The 16,155-nt window shown below is 40.1% G+C and overlaps 5 protein-coding genes across 5 annotated transcripts; all 5 read left to right on the top strand.

Moving 5' to 3' along the window:
- Positions 1-1,606: 1,606 nt before the first annotated feature.
- Positions 1,607-3,187, top strand: CORC01_08477 (major facilitator superfamily transporter; the record flags this gene model as incomplete). Its single annotated transcript, XM_022620107.1, has 3 exons — positions 1,607-1,853; positions 1,996-2,371; positions 2,434-3,187. 3 exons carry the CDS (start codon positions 1,607-1,609, stop codon positions 3,185-3,187), a joined length of 1,377 nt encoding a protein of 458 aa, XP_022473419.1.
- Positions 3,188-4,209: 1,022 nt separating this feature from the next.
- On the top strand, positions 4,210-5,251 carry CORC01_08476 (isoflavone reductase; the record flags this gene model as incomplete). The annotated part of the gene is made up of 3 exons (XM_022620106.1): positions 4,210-4,239; positions 4,310-4,738; positions 4,799-5,251. The coding sequence occupies 3 exons, from the start codon at positions 4,210-4,212 to the stop codon at positions 5,249-5,251; spliced, it is 912 nt and encodes a 303-aa protein (XP_022473418.1).
- Positions 5,252-6,331: 1,080 nt separating this feature from the next.
- CORC01_08475 (hydantoinase/carbamoylase family amidase) lies at positions 6,332-7,345 on the top strand (the record flags this gene model as incomplete). Its single annotated transcript, XM_022620105.1, has 2 exons — positions 6,332-6,565; positions 6,641-7,345. The coding sequence occupies 2 exons, from the start codon at positions 6,332-6,334 to the stop codon at positions 7,343-7,345; spliced, it is 939 nt and encodes a 312-aa protein (XP_022473417.1).
- A 307-nt stretch (positions 7,346-7,652) lies between these two features.
- On the top strand, positions 7,653-8,660 carry CORC01_08474 (uncharacterized protein; the record flags this gene model as incomplete). The annotated part of the gene is made up of 3 exons (XM_022620104.1): positions 7,653-7,932; positions 7,997-8,423; positions 8,477-8,660. The coding sequence occupies 3 exons, from the start codon at positions 7,653-7,655 to the stop codon at positions 8,658-8,660; spliced, it is 891 nt and encodes a 296-aa protein (XP_022473416.1).
- An 868-nt stretch (positions 8,661-9,528) lies between these two features.
- On the top strand, positions 9,529-10,535 carry CORC01_08473 (uncharacterized protein; the record flags this gene model as incomplete). Its single annotated transcript, XM_022620103.1, has 2 exons — positions 9,529-9,538; positions 9,787-10,535. 2 exons carry the CDS (start codon positions 9,529-9,531, stop codon positions 10,533-10,535), a joined length of 759 nt encoding a protein of 252 aa, XP_022473415.1.
- Positions 10,536-16,155: the final 5,620 nt, after the last annotated feature.

Genomic DNA, 16,155 nt, shown 5'->3' with positions numbered 1-16,155 from the left:
ATGAATATGATTTTCACCCTATTGGAACATTCCTTTGTGACAATATGTTACATTTGAGGACAAGCAACTTGGCCGCCAAGGAAGTAGTAGTCGATCAAGTCAAGGCAAGGGCGTAAGCATGAGGAAGAATTCTAGAAGCTTCTCTTTCATAAAAGGCTATAGGCCGCTTCACACTTGATACCTCTCTCGTGTGGAAAGAATGAAATTAGTATACCCAGAGCGAAATCGTTTGATCGAGAGTCTTCTACAATAAACAATCAGGCAAGTCGTCTCTACATTGTCAGTAAGCAACTTGAAAGTATCTAATTTCCGCCGACGTTCGTTGACTTAACGTATTCTTGTTTTCGACCTATAATCGGATCTAGTAAACCTTGTGCAGTGGCGAGCCAATTACATTAGACATCTCTGTATTTGACGGAGCTAGTAAGCCTATCACGGTTATTCTCAACCTGAACGACGCAGCGATTAGCGATTGATCGTACGTCACTCTCACAATGCCCTCTCACTTTTGGTAACGTCCACATCGAGCGGTGCACATGCAGTCAACGGCCAGTGCCGAAAAAAAGCACGGCCAATGGAGAGAACCGCCGAATTATGGTCAGATCTGGCCCCAGTTTCTGGCCCGAATTGGGCAAAACTATCCAGCTGGATCTGTGGATGGGACCGATGGGTTGTCAGCCCATTTTGGCAGGTTGTCAAACCCGTTGCATTCTGGCCAGCATAACCCTGGGATCTGCCCCAGTGGCGACCCGACGCGCGCGGCAGATCAGTGGGCTGGCCTGCCTAAACTGGCGCTGTCGCCGGTTCAAATTCCGCACTCTGATGATCCTTTCCGGGCGCCGGCCGAGGTCTCGTTTTCGCCATCACGTTCTCTAGTGTAGTTTTTGGCCTCCCTCTGAAGGGAGTATGAGAGGAATGAGGTGACTCTTACAATTCTAATGTCTAACTTGTCGGAGGACCTCATGAATGGTCAAGCATGGTTGAATTTGACATCTCCAACGGTAGTTGCTTTTCAGATTTCTCGTCCCAACACACACATCCCAACATCATCCACATCATCTGTCGGATAGAAGTGCCGCGTCTAGATCCGATCTGCTGCAGATGCCTCAGTGCGGAGCGGATACTGTCGGGGGACCCGATCACGGCATCAATAAAGGGTTGCATCGAGGACATGGAAGTGGGTAAAATGAGTGTAAGACCATCGGCTCATCTTATCAGTCAGTCGATTGAAGAAGAGAAAAAATTCCAAGGCAAAAAGGTTCCCCACAACCCATGGGAAAAGGGGGGTCCCTTGGCACAACGCAATTTTTTGCTTAGATGAGCGCCAAAAAAGGCGTGGCTCGGGAGTATTTTGATTTACCTTTAGGTACTGCCGAAGCCGCGTTTCTCGCCTGAGACCCTGTAGTGCCCAATCCTAACCGGCACCACCCCTTTCACCACTTAAACCTTTTTGGTTCTAGACTTTGTCGCGTTGGCGCACTGATAAGACGGGCTATTGTAATCTTTCAGACCATTTGAAGCCGGAATAGACTTTGGCATCCCGCTTCCCGCATCGGCCGCTCACATAGGACGGAATTAGGTTCAGATGACTTGACTCAGCTCGGCAATGGCTTCAACTTCAAATGATAGTCCAAGGGAGCAGGAGAAGGACAACGGCACACGAGAGGCCACGGTGGACGCCTCCGTCATCGTAGCAGACAACGCCAGCAGCAACGACAGCCCTCCAACATCATCATCTCAAGCATCACCTACCGCTGAGAAGTCGACAACAACCCCTGCTGGACCTCCCGACGGTGGTTTGCAAGCATGGCTCCACATCGTTGGGTCATTCTTCATCTACTTCAACACATGGGGTAAGCAAGATCGATCTTCGGGCCTGCGTTTTACGCGATGCGACCATCGTGAGCTGCGGCTGCTGCAGCAGCTACTGCAGGGCCAAAAAACATGGGACATGGTCATTTTCAGATGCGGCTAGCTGACTGGGTAGCAACTCAGGTCTCATTTCAAGCTTCGGCGCCTTTCAGGCTTACTACCAGTCCGATCTCCTGAGCAATAACACGGCCTTTCAGATCTCTACGATTGGTTCTCTGCAGAACTTTCTCATGGTCTTTCTAGGTTTCATCATTGGCCCCATCTACGACCTGGGCTACTCTCGATACCTGCTGGTGGTGGGATCGATCCTGGTGCTGGTCGGTCTCATCCTCCAAGCCTTCTGCCGGAACCTATGGCAATTCCTCCTCTGCCAGGGCCTCATTGTCGGCCTCGGAACAGGCTGTCTGTCTACACTAGGCGTCGCACTCCCATCGCAATGGTTCTCGACTAGATTGGCGCTTGCCAATGGTATCGCGGCAAACGGTAGCGGTGTTGGCGGGTACGTGATGCTTTGACGAGCCTGAGGGCTAAACCTCGAACCGACTAACAATGCCGTCCCAGTCTCGTCCTGCCAGCCATGTTCCGAGCCCTCCAGCCCAAGATCGGCTTCCGATGGACGGTCCTCATCTTCGCGCTGATTGCGCTCGTGACGCTCGGCATAGCCAATCTCGTCATCAAGACATCGAAGCTCAAGATCCCCCTCAAGCGACGACCGCTCGTCGACAAATCCGTCTTCCGCGACCTCCCGTTCCTCCTCTTCCTCGGCGCCTGCTGTCTGCTCTTCCTGGGCATGTACACGCCGTACGTGTACGTGCAGAGCTACGCCCTAGAGAACCACATGGCGAGCGAGAATGTCGCGCTCTACCTCCTCTCGATGCTCAACGGCGCCTCCATTGTCGGGCGCATCATCCCCAACTTCTTCGCGCCCTATATCGGCATCATGAACATGATTGCCGGCGCCGTCTTTGTCATGTCCATTGCCGCCTTCTGCTTCGCCGCGACGAACAGCCAGGCTTCGCTGATTGTCGTCACCGTGGTGTACGGCTTCTTCAGCGGAACCTTTTTCGGCTTGCAGCCGACTACCTTTGTGAAGCTCACGGCCGACAAGAGTTACATGGGCACTAGGTTCGGTATGGCGTTTACGGTCATGTCGGTGGCGCTGCTCTTCGGATCGCCCATTGCTGGTGCGCTGTCGAGGTCGCACGGATACCTGAGCGGTTGGATCTGGTCGGGATGTTGCCTTGCTGCCAGCGGCGTAACGATTTGCGTTGCGCGAGGCTTCGCGGGCGGTTGGAAGCCGAATAAGGTGGTTTAAGATGCTTGCTTGGCAATCCTGTACACATTAATAATCTCATGCTCCAAGTTGTACCAAAGATGCGATTGCTCGATTCAAATGCCTAATTCTTGAGGAATGCGATAACACTGCTTGAATAGAGAACAGCGACGACACTCAATGGAGGTGGCTCAAGCTCAATGAAGCCATCACTTGCCTGGAGCTGTCATGGAGTGACAGCCATCGTGAGAGGGGTAAGGTAGGGTTACCGCTAGCAACGTCACAGTTGCGATGGATGCCATTGAGATCAATCTCTTTGCGGGCCGCAGCCGTGACCCATGTTCGGCTTGCATTTCAAGCGTATCCGCGTAAAGAAATATCCTCCCTGTCGCGGTGCCTCCGCCAGGTGCCGCCAGGTACCTCCAACGGCCATAACCGATGGTGACAGGAACGTGTGGGGAAGCAGAGAGTTATTAGCCAAGTCATTGAAGAACCAGCCCCTTTCTGGAAATACTTGGCATTGCGGAAGATGGAAGATGGAAAGTGACGAGTGTCTAGATAACAGGTTGCTCAAAGTGTGAGTCGGTCTCTCCCTGACTCGCCCTTGTTCCCCAGCAAGGAGACCCGGGCTCGACCTATAGATAAGAACTATATGCGGTCCTGTGCCACTATACTAGTCTTTACCAGGGCCACTAGCGGCATATCGATGATCTGCAATCCATTCTGCGATGATGCAAGCCAAATGCGTGGGTATCGCTGCCACAGCTTGACAGATGCACTGCTTTTTTCCCCCGGAAGCTTGATTATAGAGCCCCCGTGTAGGGTTGCACTCCGCAGAACCACGCCCGCCATGCCAAATGGCGCAAGCCTTCCAGTTCAATGACGGGGATGGAGGAGTTAGAGGGATTAGGGGCTAAACTCCCTTGTCCATTCCCATGGTTGCAGGTTCTATCTTCACGTATAAATAGTTGGGTTGAGCGCCAGGTATGCAAGGGTCTCTCTCTCCTTGTCGGGTTCCCGTTGCATTCTCTCCAGTCAGATCGATATTAGATAGAGTCCAAAAAATGTCCGTCAAGACAGTTGCAGTAGTCGGTGTAGGTACTCCACCCTCACGCCCGTGATCGCCAACAAGTCACATGCGACGGAAGCTTACGACTTCACCAGGCATCCGGCCTCGTCGGCCTGCGCGTCGTCAACGCACTCCAGCAAAAAGGCTTCCAAGTCACAGCCATCTCCCGCGAGGCCTCAACCGCCACGTTCCCGTCCGGCGTCGCCGTTCGCAAGGCTGACCTCTCGTCTGTCGAGTCGCTCACTTCCGCCTTTGCCGGCCAGGACGTGGTCATCTCTGCAATTTCCACCGTGGCCGTCATCGTCCCCGGCTCGCAGAACCCGCTCATTGATGCGGCGATTGCGGCTGGCGTGAAGCGCTTCATCCCGTCCGAGTACGGCCTCAACACCCGCACCTTGGAGGGCGAGATCCTCGGCGACTGGTTGAAGTCTAAGACGGCCGCTGTCGACTACTTGATCAAGAAGGCGGAAGCGAATCCCGGCTTCACGTGGACTGGTATTGGAACGAGTCTCTTCTTCGACTGGGTAAGTTCCCAAATGTCTCAAGAGGGTTGAATTGAAGTGAATCTGACCCTGTCTTGACAGAGTATCACGCGAGGAATCTACGGCATCTCGCTCGAGAGCAAGAGTATTACCATCTTTGACTCTGGAAACCAAAAGGTTTCGACGACGTCACTGGCTTTCTTGGCCGAAGGCATCGTCGCGGTGCTGCGACACCCTGCCGAAACCGCCAACAAGTACATCAACATTGTCGAGTTTGAAGTTACACAAAACGAGCTCCACAAATTGTTTGAGGAGGAGACGGGGTCAAAGTTTACAGTCGAGCACAAGACTGCCGACGAAGCCGAGAAGGAGGGCAAGGAGAAGCTGGCGGCTGGTGGAAGATTCCCCTTTGAGGAGTTTTTGCAAAAATACTGGTTCGGAGACGTACCTGGGCATGCTATCAAGGAGGAAGATAAGTCCAACAAGATTCTGGAGCTTCCGTCAAGTGACCTGCGGGAGGTTGTTAGGGGCTACATAAAGGAGCACAGCACATAGAGAGAGTGGAATGGCCTTTTCCTGAGAGAAATTTGCAAAGTCTATTGAAGTCAACTGGTGAATTTCTCTAATCTCCAAAATGACTTCCATTTGAAAGAGGCCAACATCCCAAGTAAGGTCGTTATTAGCCGCATCGAAAATATGCGTATCAGCCCCCTTTTTATTGTCGTTCCAACCATGCTATTGATGTCTTAGTGTATACCAAGAGCTCTGTCCTTTGGGCAGCAAGACAAAGTTGCACGTGCAAACATGAGTAAATTTCTGTGACCACTGTTGCAGTCAAAATGCTCCCAAGATTGTGTTTAAAACACAGAGATTATATACCCATAGTGGTTTTTTCCCACTGTTTAATTGTCGAGCAATAATGACTGCGTGTTTCTGACTAGGAGAGTACGCAAATTATGTCTAAAAAATCGATCAGATCTCGGCAGGACTACTGTCGCAAATAACCCTAACTCCCCCATTGCCTTGACGATGGGCGCGCCGCTTTCCTTCCTGATTTGCTCGAAGGAGAGCATGATGTGGTCAGCGGTGCCGGCCTGCCAGATGAAAGAGGTTAGTTTGAAAAGAAAAGACTGTAGAAGTAGGCGCCTCATTGAGAACAGACCATGACATTCGGGGAATGAAAGCAATCGCTTCGTTTCGCTTCTCTTGGCTGTGGGAGGAGGTTGTTTTCTGTCTTCTCAGCAACGACAGCTCTGTTCGGCAGGTCAAAAACTCCTTTCCCACACATTTTGTCCGCCGAATGAGTGTCTCGGAACATTCCGTAGCACTGACGCTGGCAAGGCAAGGGCAGATAAGGCAATTGAGAAACAGAAGAGTCAGGAGGTTGAAATGTCGGGAGTTGAAGGTGATGGAAGGCCGGCGCGTCAAGACGCGTCAAGAACGTTTATGATATAAGCGCGGCCTCCCAAGGACCGACGGAAGGAGATTAGGGCGGAAGCACATTGATTAGCTGCAGCAGCAAGTCGTGAGGCCGCCTTCTTGCTCTCTTCTACAATAGTCACCTTGGCAATCATGTGGTGTCGCGCACGATCCAAGACGGGTATCATTTACTAGGAGGGTGCGCAATTCCCGAGAATGGCTGTATCTTCAGGTGTCTGGGCTGAAGCCATTCCACTGCAAACAGCCTGGGGCCTGAGAGAGGTGTCATCACGCGATGGCCAGCCCAAGTCCATGAAGGAGGAGCTCGACAGAATTGGCTACACTGGTGAATGCGCGGCTTCGTATCGCACAAATCCCTTTGCTGCTCACTTCGAGCTGCACATCGAGCGAGGACCTATTCTGGAAGATTTAAAGCAAAAGCTTGGTGTCGTCCGAAGCTAGACCCTCGATCTGACGACAGCCATCAAGAGTGACTCAGTACTAACCACGAAAACGGGCGTGAAGGCTTTCAAATGGTTCAACATCACAGTCAAGGGTCGCGATAGTCACGCCGGCACAACGCCGCTGTCCGCGCGCAAGGACCCGGTACTCTGTGCAAGCAAGCTCGTCGTTGCGGCCAATACCGTCGCCCATGATTTCAGCGGCTTCGCTACGACGGGCATCTTCACCACAGATCCAGGAAGCGTCAACACAATGCCGCACACGGCCAAGTTCAGCCTTGACATGCGTCACGTCGAGGACGCAGTGTTGGGGGAAATGGTCCGCCGCTGCGAGGAGGAGCTTGAGCGTATCGGCAAAGATGACAGCGGACAAGGGTGCATTGTGGAGTGGAAGCTGCTGTTCGATAGTCCAGCCGTTCAGTTCCATCCGGATTGCATCGCTGCTGTTGAGGCGAGTGCAGCTGATGTGTGCTCTACGCTTCCCGAGGCTGGTGAGCACAAGCTGTTCAGACCAATTATCAGCGGCGCCGGACATGACAGTTGCTACACTAACCTGCAGGTGCCGATAAGCATGGTCTTCACACTGACGAGGGAGGGTATCAGCCACAACCCTACAGAATACTGCTCATCGGAGGACTGGTATGATTATTCTCATCATCCTGATTTATTAAACGAATCTGACATGTGCAAAGCGCGATGGGTGCCAAACGTGTTACTCGGAACAGTACTGCGGTATGATAAACTGCGTGCCGGAAAACAAATGCCATGATCTGTCCCGAGGGTTGCGAGTGGGGTGACCGGGGTGACCGAATCGAACAAGACATCCGTGCAGAAAACAGTTGATCGAGTTCTGATTTACAGGGGCCTCCCTGTATACCTATGCGATGGTCCTTCTCATATAATGACTACTATCTACCTTATCTACCTTATATAGCATTGATAATTATTTGATTGTTCAGTCTTAATTTTTCGGTCTGTCCGTTCAAGCGAGTCGGGAAGTAAATTCTTTAAAAGGCAGGTTTCTGACCACGCGTGTCTCGACGTATTTGTGGATGTCATTTACAAATATTGTGAAGATGCGCGGCTGTACATTCTTAGTCTCTCTTCATTTGTTTGTTGCAGCCTATTGCGCGACGCTGAAATCTCAGATACCACATTCGAAATTTCGAAGGAAAACGAGTCTTGGGATTATCGCAGGTGCCCAAGGAGAAGGCAGCCCGTTCATATGCAACGAAACACAGGTTGCTTTCATCCAAAATGCTATCAAATGGATGAAATACTACGCTGAGTCGGCGTCTGACTTTCTTGTTGAAGACGACGCCGAGAGAACAGCCGCATTTCTTGGATGGTTTGGCTGTAAGTCTTTTTGACCTTATTCTACCTCGAGCTACGATAACCTTACAATACTTTTCTATTCGAGATGGTAATCGAGAACTGGTGTTGGATATGAGTTGGAGCATTTTCGAGTCTATTCGCGCATTGGGTTCTGAAAAGACTACCTACGTGTCCTCACTTCGAGAGCGAGATGTCGTTATACCCATCGGATGCGGAACACATCAATCTTCCCGCCTATGCAGAACCGAACCTCGTACTCTGGCCTTTGCACGGCCAAAGGACAACAGTGTTGTTATTTGCCCTACAGCTTTCTCCAATGAGGGATACTATGGAACAGATGAAGGGGAACAAGCCGCGCAATCAGCATGGACGCGCAATCGAGTTGTGCAACCTTCTGCAGGACTCTCCCTCCTGCATGAGATGACACACCTACCTGGTGTGGTAGGAGGTTTTCAACATTGGAAGTCGGCTACTTATGATGGTTCTCTTGATTACGATTATGCGCCATCTAAGTGAGTGAAAGACTTTCCAGCTTTATGAAACCCTGACTAAACAATGGCGATAGTTGTATCACCCTATCTGATATTGAGAAGCTCAACAACGCACAAAACTACGCTTTTTTTGCATTGGATATTACAGCGAACCATGAACATGCAATCTGTAAAATTGATAAGGATGCACCAGATAAAGAGGGAGATGCAATTTGGTGGTTGAAAGAAGGAGCTGGTGGTCGGGGAGAAACTCCATGAGCGTCTAAATCTTATGTAGTGAATTCAACGTTCACAGCCATCTAGAACCCAGCCAGTAGTCTAATGTCTTGATAATATTCAACAGTGATGCCAGCTTTTCGGTCAACTCATGCAATGCTCCGCAAAGTGAGCAATCTCTTTTAACACCCAAAACCTAGCCCAAAATGAAACTTGTATAGCAGAACGGCTTGAAGTTCCTTATTCGGCAGAGTGACTTTTCACGCCCCTTCCCAACTTGAACAATATTATCAGAATCACTGTCTGATTTGTCGTCAAATGTCTTATTGTGTCCAACATGTAATGTTGTCTTCATCATTGCGAAGACGAGCACGCCGCCAAATATGGCACCAAGCCAAGCTATAAAAGATGACCAGCAACCAACTCAGAGCTCTCACCGTGCCAAGTTAATGTGAACTTACTGATGTTAAACGACCAGCCAACACCGATGGTGTCTATCATGGGAACGACACCACCAACAGCGCCGGCCCCGGAACAATATTGGACGATGTGTTTTCCACTAATGACGGCTGTTCTCTTTTCTGGTAGAACTTCTACTAAAAATCCACTAGTCAGTCATACATAGGTAGCAATGTAGATGTTAACATCAGATATGAACGCACCGGCGGTATATGTGTTCAGCCCGCTGAATGACCACACTAGACCGAAGCCTTGAACAAAGGAGCTGGTGACTGGCAAAGCCATCCCTCCTACCTCTAATTGGAGACTCCAGCCTAAGACTAATGTTCCGAGTGGAAGTAGGAAGAAGAAAGCCAGAAGATAGGCATTGAGTCGGTCCTGTGGTAGGCGGAGGCCGTTCCGCTTTTGGATATACCGCTTGACCGTACGATACGACAGCGCACCGCCGATCATGCTGCCAAGTAAGAAGCCAGCTCCCGGGGCGAGATAGAAGAGTTCGCTGATAAGGGGAGTGGTGAGGTTGAACACGTGGGTTGATGACTCGTCGAATCGATGCTATGAGGGCATATTGATTGAAGCCCAGAAGGCCGCAAGCGAAGTCCTGAAATTGGGACAGGTTAGCAATAGTGACTGAGACAGTATCTGAAGTAGAAATACCGCCAAAATTATCGTCGGTTTAACCCGTTCCATTCCAGCTATGACGGTTGAGGCTCTGCTAGAGCTTCTCCGTTCCCGAATGTCGACGGGACAGACCTGGAGGAAGTTCTGGGCAGCAAAGACATCATCTCTCCGATCCACGTCGCCCAAGCTGAGCAGGTCGTTGATACTCCAAAATTTGGGGATTGGGCCATCGCGGCCACGTCAGCTGAGCTCCTCTTGGAGGGCAACTTTGGATTTGACGAAAGTCATTACATTTCGGCGCTGTCGGTCCTGTCCGCCACGTTCACGCAGACGCTCCGCATAAGAGATGACTCTATCTCGCTATTGTTCTCCTGCGGCCTCCACCCAGAAGAAGAAAAAAAAGAAGAAGACGATGACAAGGGGAGCTCGACCATCGCAGGAGTATCCATGATCAAGAGCTTGATCGGGCAGTTACTGGAGCAGCACCGCAGCTTCAACTTGACCGGCTTGGACCGCCGCATCAAGCAACGGCTGATCAAGGATGGTGACCTCGAGGAGTTGTGCGCCCCGTTCGGCTGGCTATTCGAGCGGCTACCAAATAGGCTAACCCTCGTATGTTTCGTTGATGGCGCGGTGCACTACGAAATCGAACCCTGGGAAGATGAACTTATCAAGGTGGTGGGGTGTTTGCTCGACCTGGTGAGGAATGAGGACATGACGTTTCCTGTCAAAATTCTTGTCACAAGCCCGACGCCGACAGAGAGCCTCCAAAAGTTATTCGACACGGAAGATAAGGTCTCCCTGTTGAATGCTTGTCACATACCCGGTGTGCTCTGAAAAATAACATATGCGGAACTTTCAGGATAGAAGGTCTGTCGGATTGGAAGCCCAATTCGACCTCGAGTCAGCGCCAGCGCAGGGGCCATCTGAGGGTCTCTATATCAGCGTTTGACCGGCGATCCAACCTACGGTTAGAACCTCTCTTTTCCACTTCACGCAGAGATCAATACAAGAGTAATTAACCTTTTATTACCACGGTTCGATCGAACAAATCACCTTATAATTATATAAACTAATACTAATTAATAGTTTAATTATTATCGTAAATTAATAAGGCTATTATAAAATAAAAAAAGTAACTTTTTAATATTATATAAGATAAAAGAATCGTATTATTTTAACTTTTTATAAAAACTAAAAAAAAACGATTTTTTAACGCCGTATAAAATAAAAGATTTCCGATCTTTTAGATTTTTATTAAAAAAAAAGCGTTTATTATATTAGCAACGTTTTTAAACGGTTTATTAATAAAACCGCTTAAATTAAATATTAACCGTTAAAAAAATCTTTTTTTTTATACCTTTTTTAATTTTAAAAAACTTTTTTTTTTATTTTTTTTTTTATTTTTTATAATAAATATACGAATCTATTTATTTTATATTTATATTAACCGCGACCGGATTATATAATATTTATATTTATTTTATAATTTATAAAATATAAACATAAAAAAAAAATATAAAAAGTAAATTATATAATTTATTTAACTTTATAAATACGAAAAACGAGCTTTTAATAAAAATATATTAAAACGCCGTACGATTAAAAACTAAAAAGATTTTTTAAATAAATCGTATTTACGCTTTTTAATAAAGGTAAGAATAAAAGAGGTAGACTTAACGAACTTAAACTATACGACGATTTAATTAAAAAAAAGATCGAAGATATAAAGTAAATTTTATAAAATCTTATTTAATTTAACCTCTTTTTAACTTTTTTATTACCTCTTTAAATAAACGAATAGAATACTACTTTAACAACGATTTATAAATAAAAACGAGGTTATTATAAAATTTTTAAGCTTAACCGGCCTACTATAAGCACCTACCGTACGAAAGTAATAAGTATTTTTATAATTTAATAATAGGCGTTAAAAAAAGAGGCTAAGGCTAAAATAATCCTAAAAAAAAAAAGACTAAGAACGGATTTAAAACGGTTTTTTTATACTTTTTAAAAAAAAATAGATTACCGAATAATAATAATTCGCTTAACGAATATATACGTCTCCCGGGTGTTTATTTAAGGAGAAACGTATATATTTAAAACGTTATTAAATTAACCGTAATCTATTTTAATAAAATATAATAAAACCGCTTAAATTAAATAAAAGGAGCCTATAATAACTAAAAACGGTATTAAAAGCTTATTTATAAAGTAAAGGATAAATATAAAGAATATTACGAAGTAAACTTAGGGCGTAGGAACCGATTTAACTTTTAATAATAAGTTAAGCGACGATAAAAAGTTATTACCGCTATTTTTAAATAAGTTAAATTTTAATATATTAAAAACTAATATAACGATCGCCTTAAGTTTTAATATAGGCCATAATACGACTTTAAGCGAGTTAAGCCGGGCATAAGTAAAAGTGCTTATCCCGGATTAATAAATTACTATTAATATCTAAGCGTATTAAAGAAATTAATTATATAACAATATAGACGATTTTAATAATGATTAAATTAATATAGCGCTATTATTTATAATTAAAATATACCGTAAATAGAACTTAATTAAGCGAACTTTATTTTATTATATAATTAATAACTTAAATTATTAGCCTAACGATTAGTTTAAACTCGTAAATAAATAGATTATTAAAGAATTTAATAAATTTATTTATAATAATAAGGTCTTATTAAACTAAACGCTAGTAAAGTAGCCTTATAAAACCTTTATAATAACGGTTTAGGTAATTAACTTCTTAATTTAATTTAAAATATAAATTAATTAAGTAGTTAATCGATTCGAATAGTTTACTTAACGGACTAAAGAGCTTAAATTCTTATTTAAAATTATAAATAGAGCTATCTCGGCTTCGAGATCTATATTAATTAAAAAAATATTATTAAAAATAAAGTTATTACTACTTTTATAAACTTTTATTACGGCTAATAAATTATCGATAAGAACGAGGCTATTTAGCCCTATTTAACTAAATACGAGTGTTAAATTGCGATTAATTAACTACGGCTAACGCGGCTTTAATTTCTTTTTTTAAATAAGCTATAAAAATCTAAGCCTAGAAGCGGCTAATGTACGGTAATTAACCGATTTATATAAAATCTTCTTTAAAAAAAAGAAGTATTTAAATAGAAAATACAAGGTTTTATAAAAGATTTTAATTATATTTTATATTAATTATAAAAAGATTAAAATCTAAAATTATTAATATTATTTAGCAATTACTATCGTTTTTATTAAAAAGGTTAAGGAATATTATTATTAAATCGTATATATAATAGTCGATTAAAATAATTTTATTACAATTATTAACGCCTTTCGAAGCCGTTTTAAAACTAATAATTAAAAAAAAAGGCTTCTTATTAAACTTAAAACTTTATTATTCGGATCGGTAATAAAAAAGATAAAAGGTAAACTAAAAATAAAATTTTTTAAAAAGCTTATTTTACGGATTAATAAAATTAATAAAACCTTATTAATAAAAAGAACCGATAAATAAAAAGTCGATTATTTATTAATTACGGTTTAATAAGTTAATAAAGTAAGATTTACTTTATAAAATTAATTTAATAAATACGAATGTTACGACCTAACACGTATTACTAAACCAAGGCCCTGCCCCACAGGACCTACGGCGGCTACTATACTATATATATAATAATAAGAACTTAAACGGCCTCTCTTAAGATAAAAAAACTATAAATAAATTACATAACCCCGATCGTATAATAAAATAAAAAACGGACGCCCGTAAATAAATAGAATAGGCGATTATAAAAATATAAGACGGACGACCGTTTAATAAACGATTAAATAATAATAAATAAAATATTATAAAAGATATATTTATAATTAGGATTTATATATAAAATAACCTAAGTTAAATTTAAAAATAAATTTTTATAACTTTTTTAATAATTAATTCTTATATTAAATTTAATAATCGTTTTTAACTATCCTTATTAAAAACTTATTTAATAAAATTACGATTAATTACTAAAGCCTTACTTATTTTATAATTTATAAATAATAGCTTTATTAAAACTATTTTTATAACGATTATTATTTATGAATATCGTAGCCCCGATTTTTATTAATACGAACTTTATTACGATTAGCTAGCTATAATATTTTAATTATTTTTATTTAATAAGTCGACTTTATAAAAACTTATTAAATAATATAAACGATATTTATTTAATCTTTTTTTAATAAAAGTAAATAGCCCTAGGTTCTAAATACCGAACTTTCCTAAGCTAAAAAAGATTTAAAAATACCCGATATTAAATTCGATTTTAATAAAAACGTAGTCCTTAATTAAATAATATACGCTTAAATACGTAAAGCCGTTAAAAAAAATATTAAACGTAATAAAAAACTAAATAAACTTTTTAATATTAATACTACTCGATTAATAAAAGCTTAAATTAAAAACGATTACGATATTATTAAAATATAAAAAATACTTAATATTACGTTTAAAAGATTTAAAAGTAAATATTAAAGAGTTTTAAATTTCGCTAATTAAATAAATACGTTTTAAAATACTGTTAATATCGTTATTATTTTTCTTAATAAAAAATAATAAAAATTTAAACTTAATATACTTATTACTTTTAATAGGACTTTTAAAACCTTAAAAAAATTCTTAATTTAAATTAAAAACTTTTAAAACTTTTATTAAAAAGACTTTAATAATAAAATTAAAAAGGTCGTATACGCCGTTAGCTTTTTTAAAAAACGAGTTTTTAAATAGTTTAAACTTTTTTAAAAAAAGTATTTTAAAAAAGAGACTTTTAATAAATATTTTATTAAAATATAAAATATTTATTATAATTTCGATAAGTTTAAAAAAGTTTTTAAATTATTTTTTTAAAATCTAAATAAAAAACGATAAGCCGAGCGCGATATATTATAATTCTAATAAATTAAATTAATAAAAGATTATTTAGCTGAGTTTAAATGCTTTAATATTTAATTTAATCTTATTAATAATATTAAGATTTTTATATTCTATTAAAAATTAAAAAATAAGGTTAAGGACGAACTTATTAAGATCGACGAACTAAACGATTTTTTTTAATATACTAAATTTATAATTAAAATTAATAACCGCTTTTATAAAAAAAAAAAAAAAAATAACGATAAAAACTTAACTTAAGACGTAAATATTAATAACAACTTTAACGCAACTTTAATTAAAAACACCGCTATAATAAAAATAATAACCCTTAATAAACTACTATTTATAAATAATATAACGGACTTATAAACCTTAATATAGTAAAACGAGATTAATCCCGCTAAAAAAAAAAATTTAAATATTATAATTATAATAAATTAAGATATATAACTAAAGACTATAAATAGCCTAAACGAATTTAATAACGACCTATTTTCGAAAAATAAATTAATATTACTTTTAAAAAAATACTTTATAAATCACTTTTTTAAATTATATATTACGACGATAATTACTTTATTTATTAAAATAATAAAGAATAATTAGGATAGTACTTTAAAAAACCCTTTAGTAAAACCTTTATTATAATAAATAAATAAAAAATAGTTTAATGCCTTAAGACTATTAAAAACTATAATAAAAAGTATATTTAAATACTATTAATAATATATAAAATAATTAAAGTATAACCTATTAGCTTTTTTAAGCGAGCGTAAACCTTTATAATAATAAAAAGTAAATTAAAAAAAAAATAATAATTAAAAACAAAGACGACCTATTTTAATTAAAAAACGAAATCCTAGCTTATAAAATACGGATTTTGAATAAATTTATTTATATAATACGACGAATATTTAATAAAATAATTTAATATTACGAATAGCGCCTTTTAATAATAAAAGATTATAACGAAAACTATATTTATATCTTAATTAATTATTATAAAACCGGCCGATTATTAAAAAAAAAGCGACTAAATATAAAAATAATATTCGCTTTATTTTAATAACGATTTTAGAGACGATTAAAAGTTAAAATAAAAAAAGACCTTTTTTAATTAAAATATAAAATTGATAAAAAAATAAATATTATATATTTAATATATAGACTTTAGATGTTAAAAAAACGTTATTATTAACGTATTAAGGAACTAAATAAGGTTTATTATATAATAGACGCTTATATTTTTTAATATTTAATTATAAAAATAGTCCTTATTATTTTATAATAGTAATTATATAAATAATTTAAAATAATAATAAAAGATAATATATTCTATTTAAAATAAAACTTTTTTATGTTTAAAGAAAATACTAAACTAAATAATTTAAGTAAAGAAATTACCGACGATATATTTACGGAATTTAATACCGAAGGACTAAACTATAACTCCTTTTTAAATAATATTAATATATCGGATTACGAATAATTAATAAGTTAATAATCGCTTTATAACTCGAACGAACCTCG

This window comes from Colletotrichum orchidophilum, assembly GCF_001831195.1.
Source record: "Colletotrichum orchidophilum strain IMI 309357 chromosome Unknown Scaffold_72.1, whole genome shotgun sequence".
Classification (NCBI taxonomy): domain Eukaryota; kingdom Fungi; phylum Ascomycota; class Sordariomycetes; order Glomerellales; family Glomerellaceae; genus Colletotrichum; species Colletotrichum orchidophilum.
The sequence above is the reverse complement of the archived record's forward strand: the minus strand, read 5'-3'. Positions and strand labels throughout refer to the sequence as shown.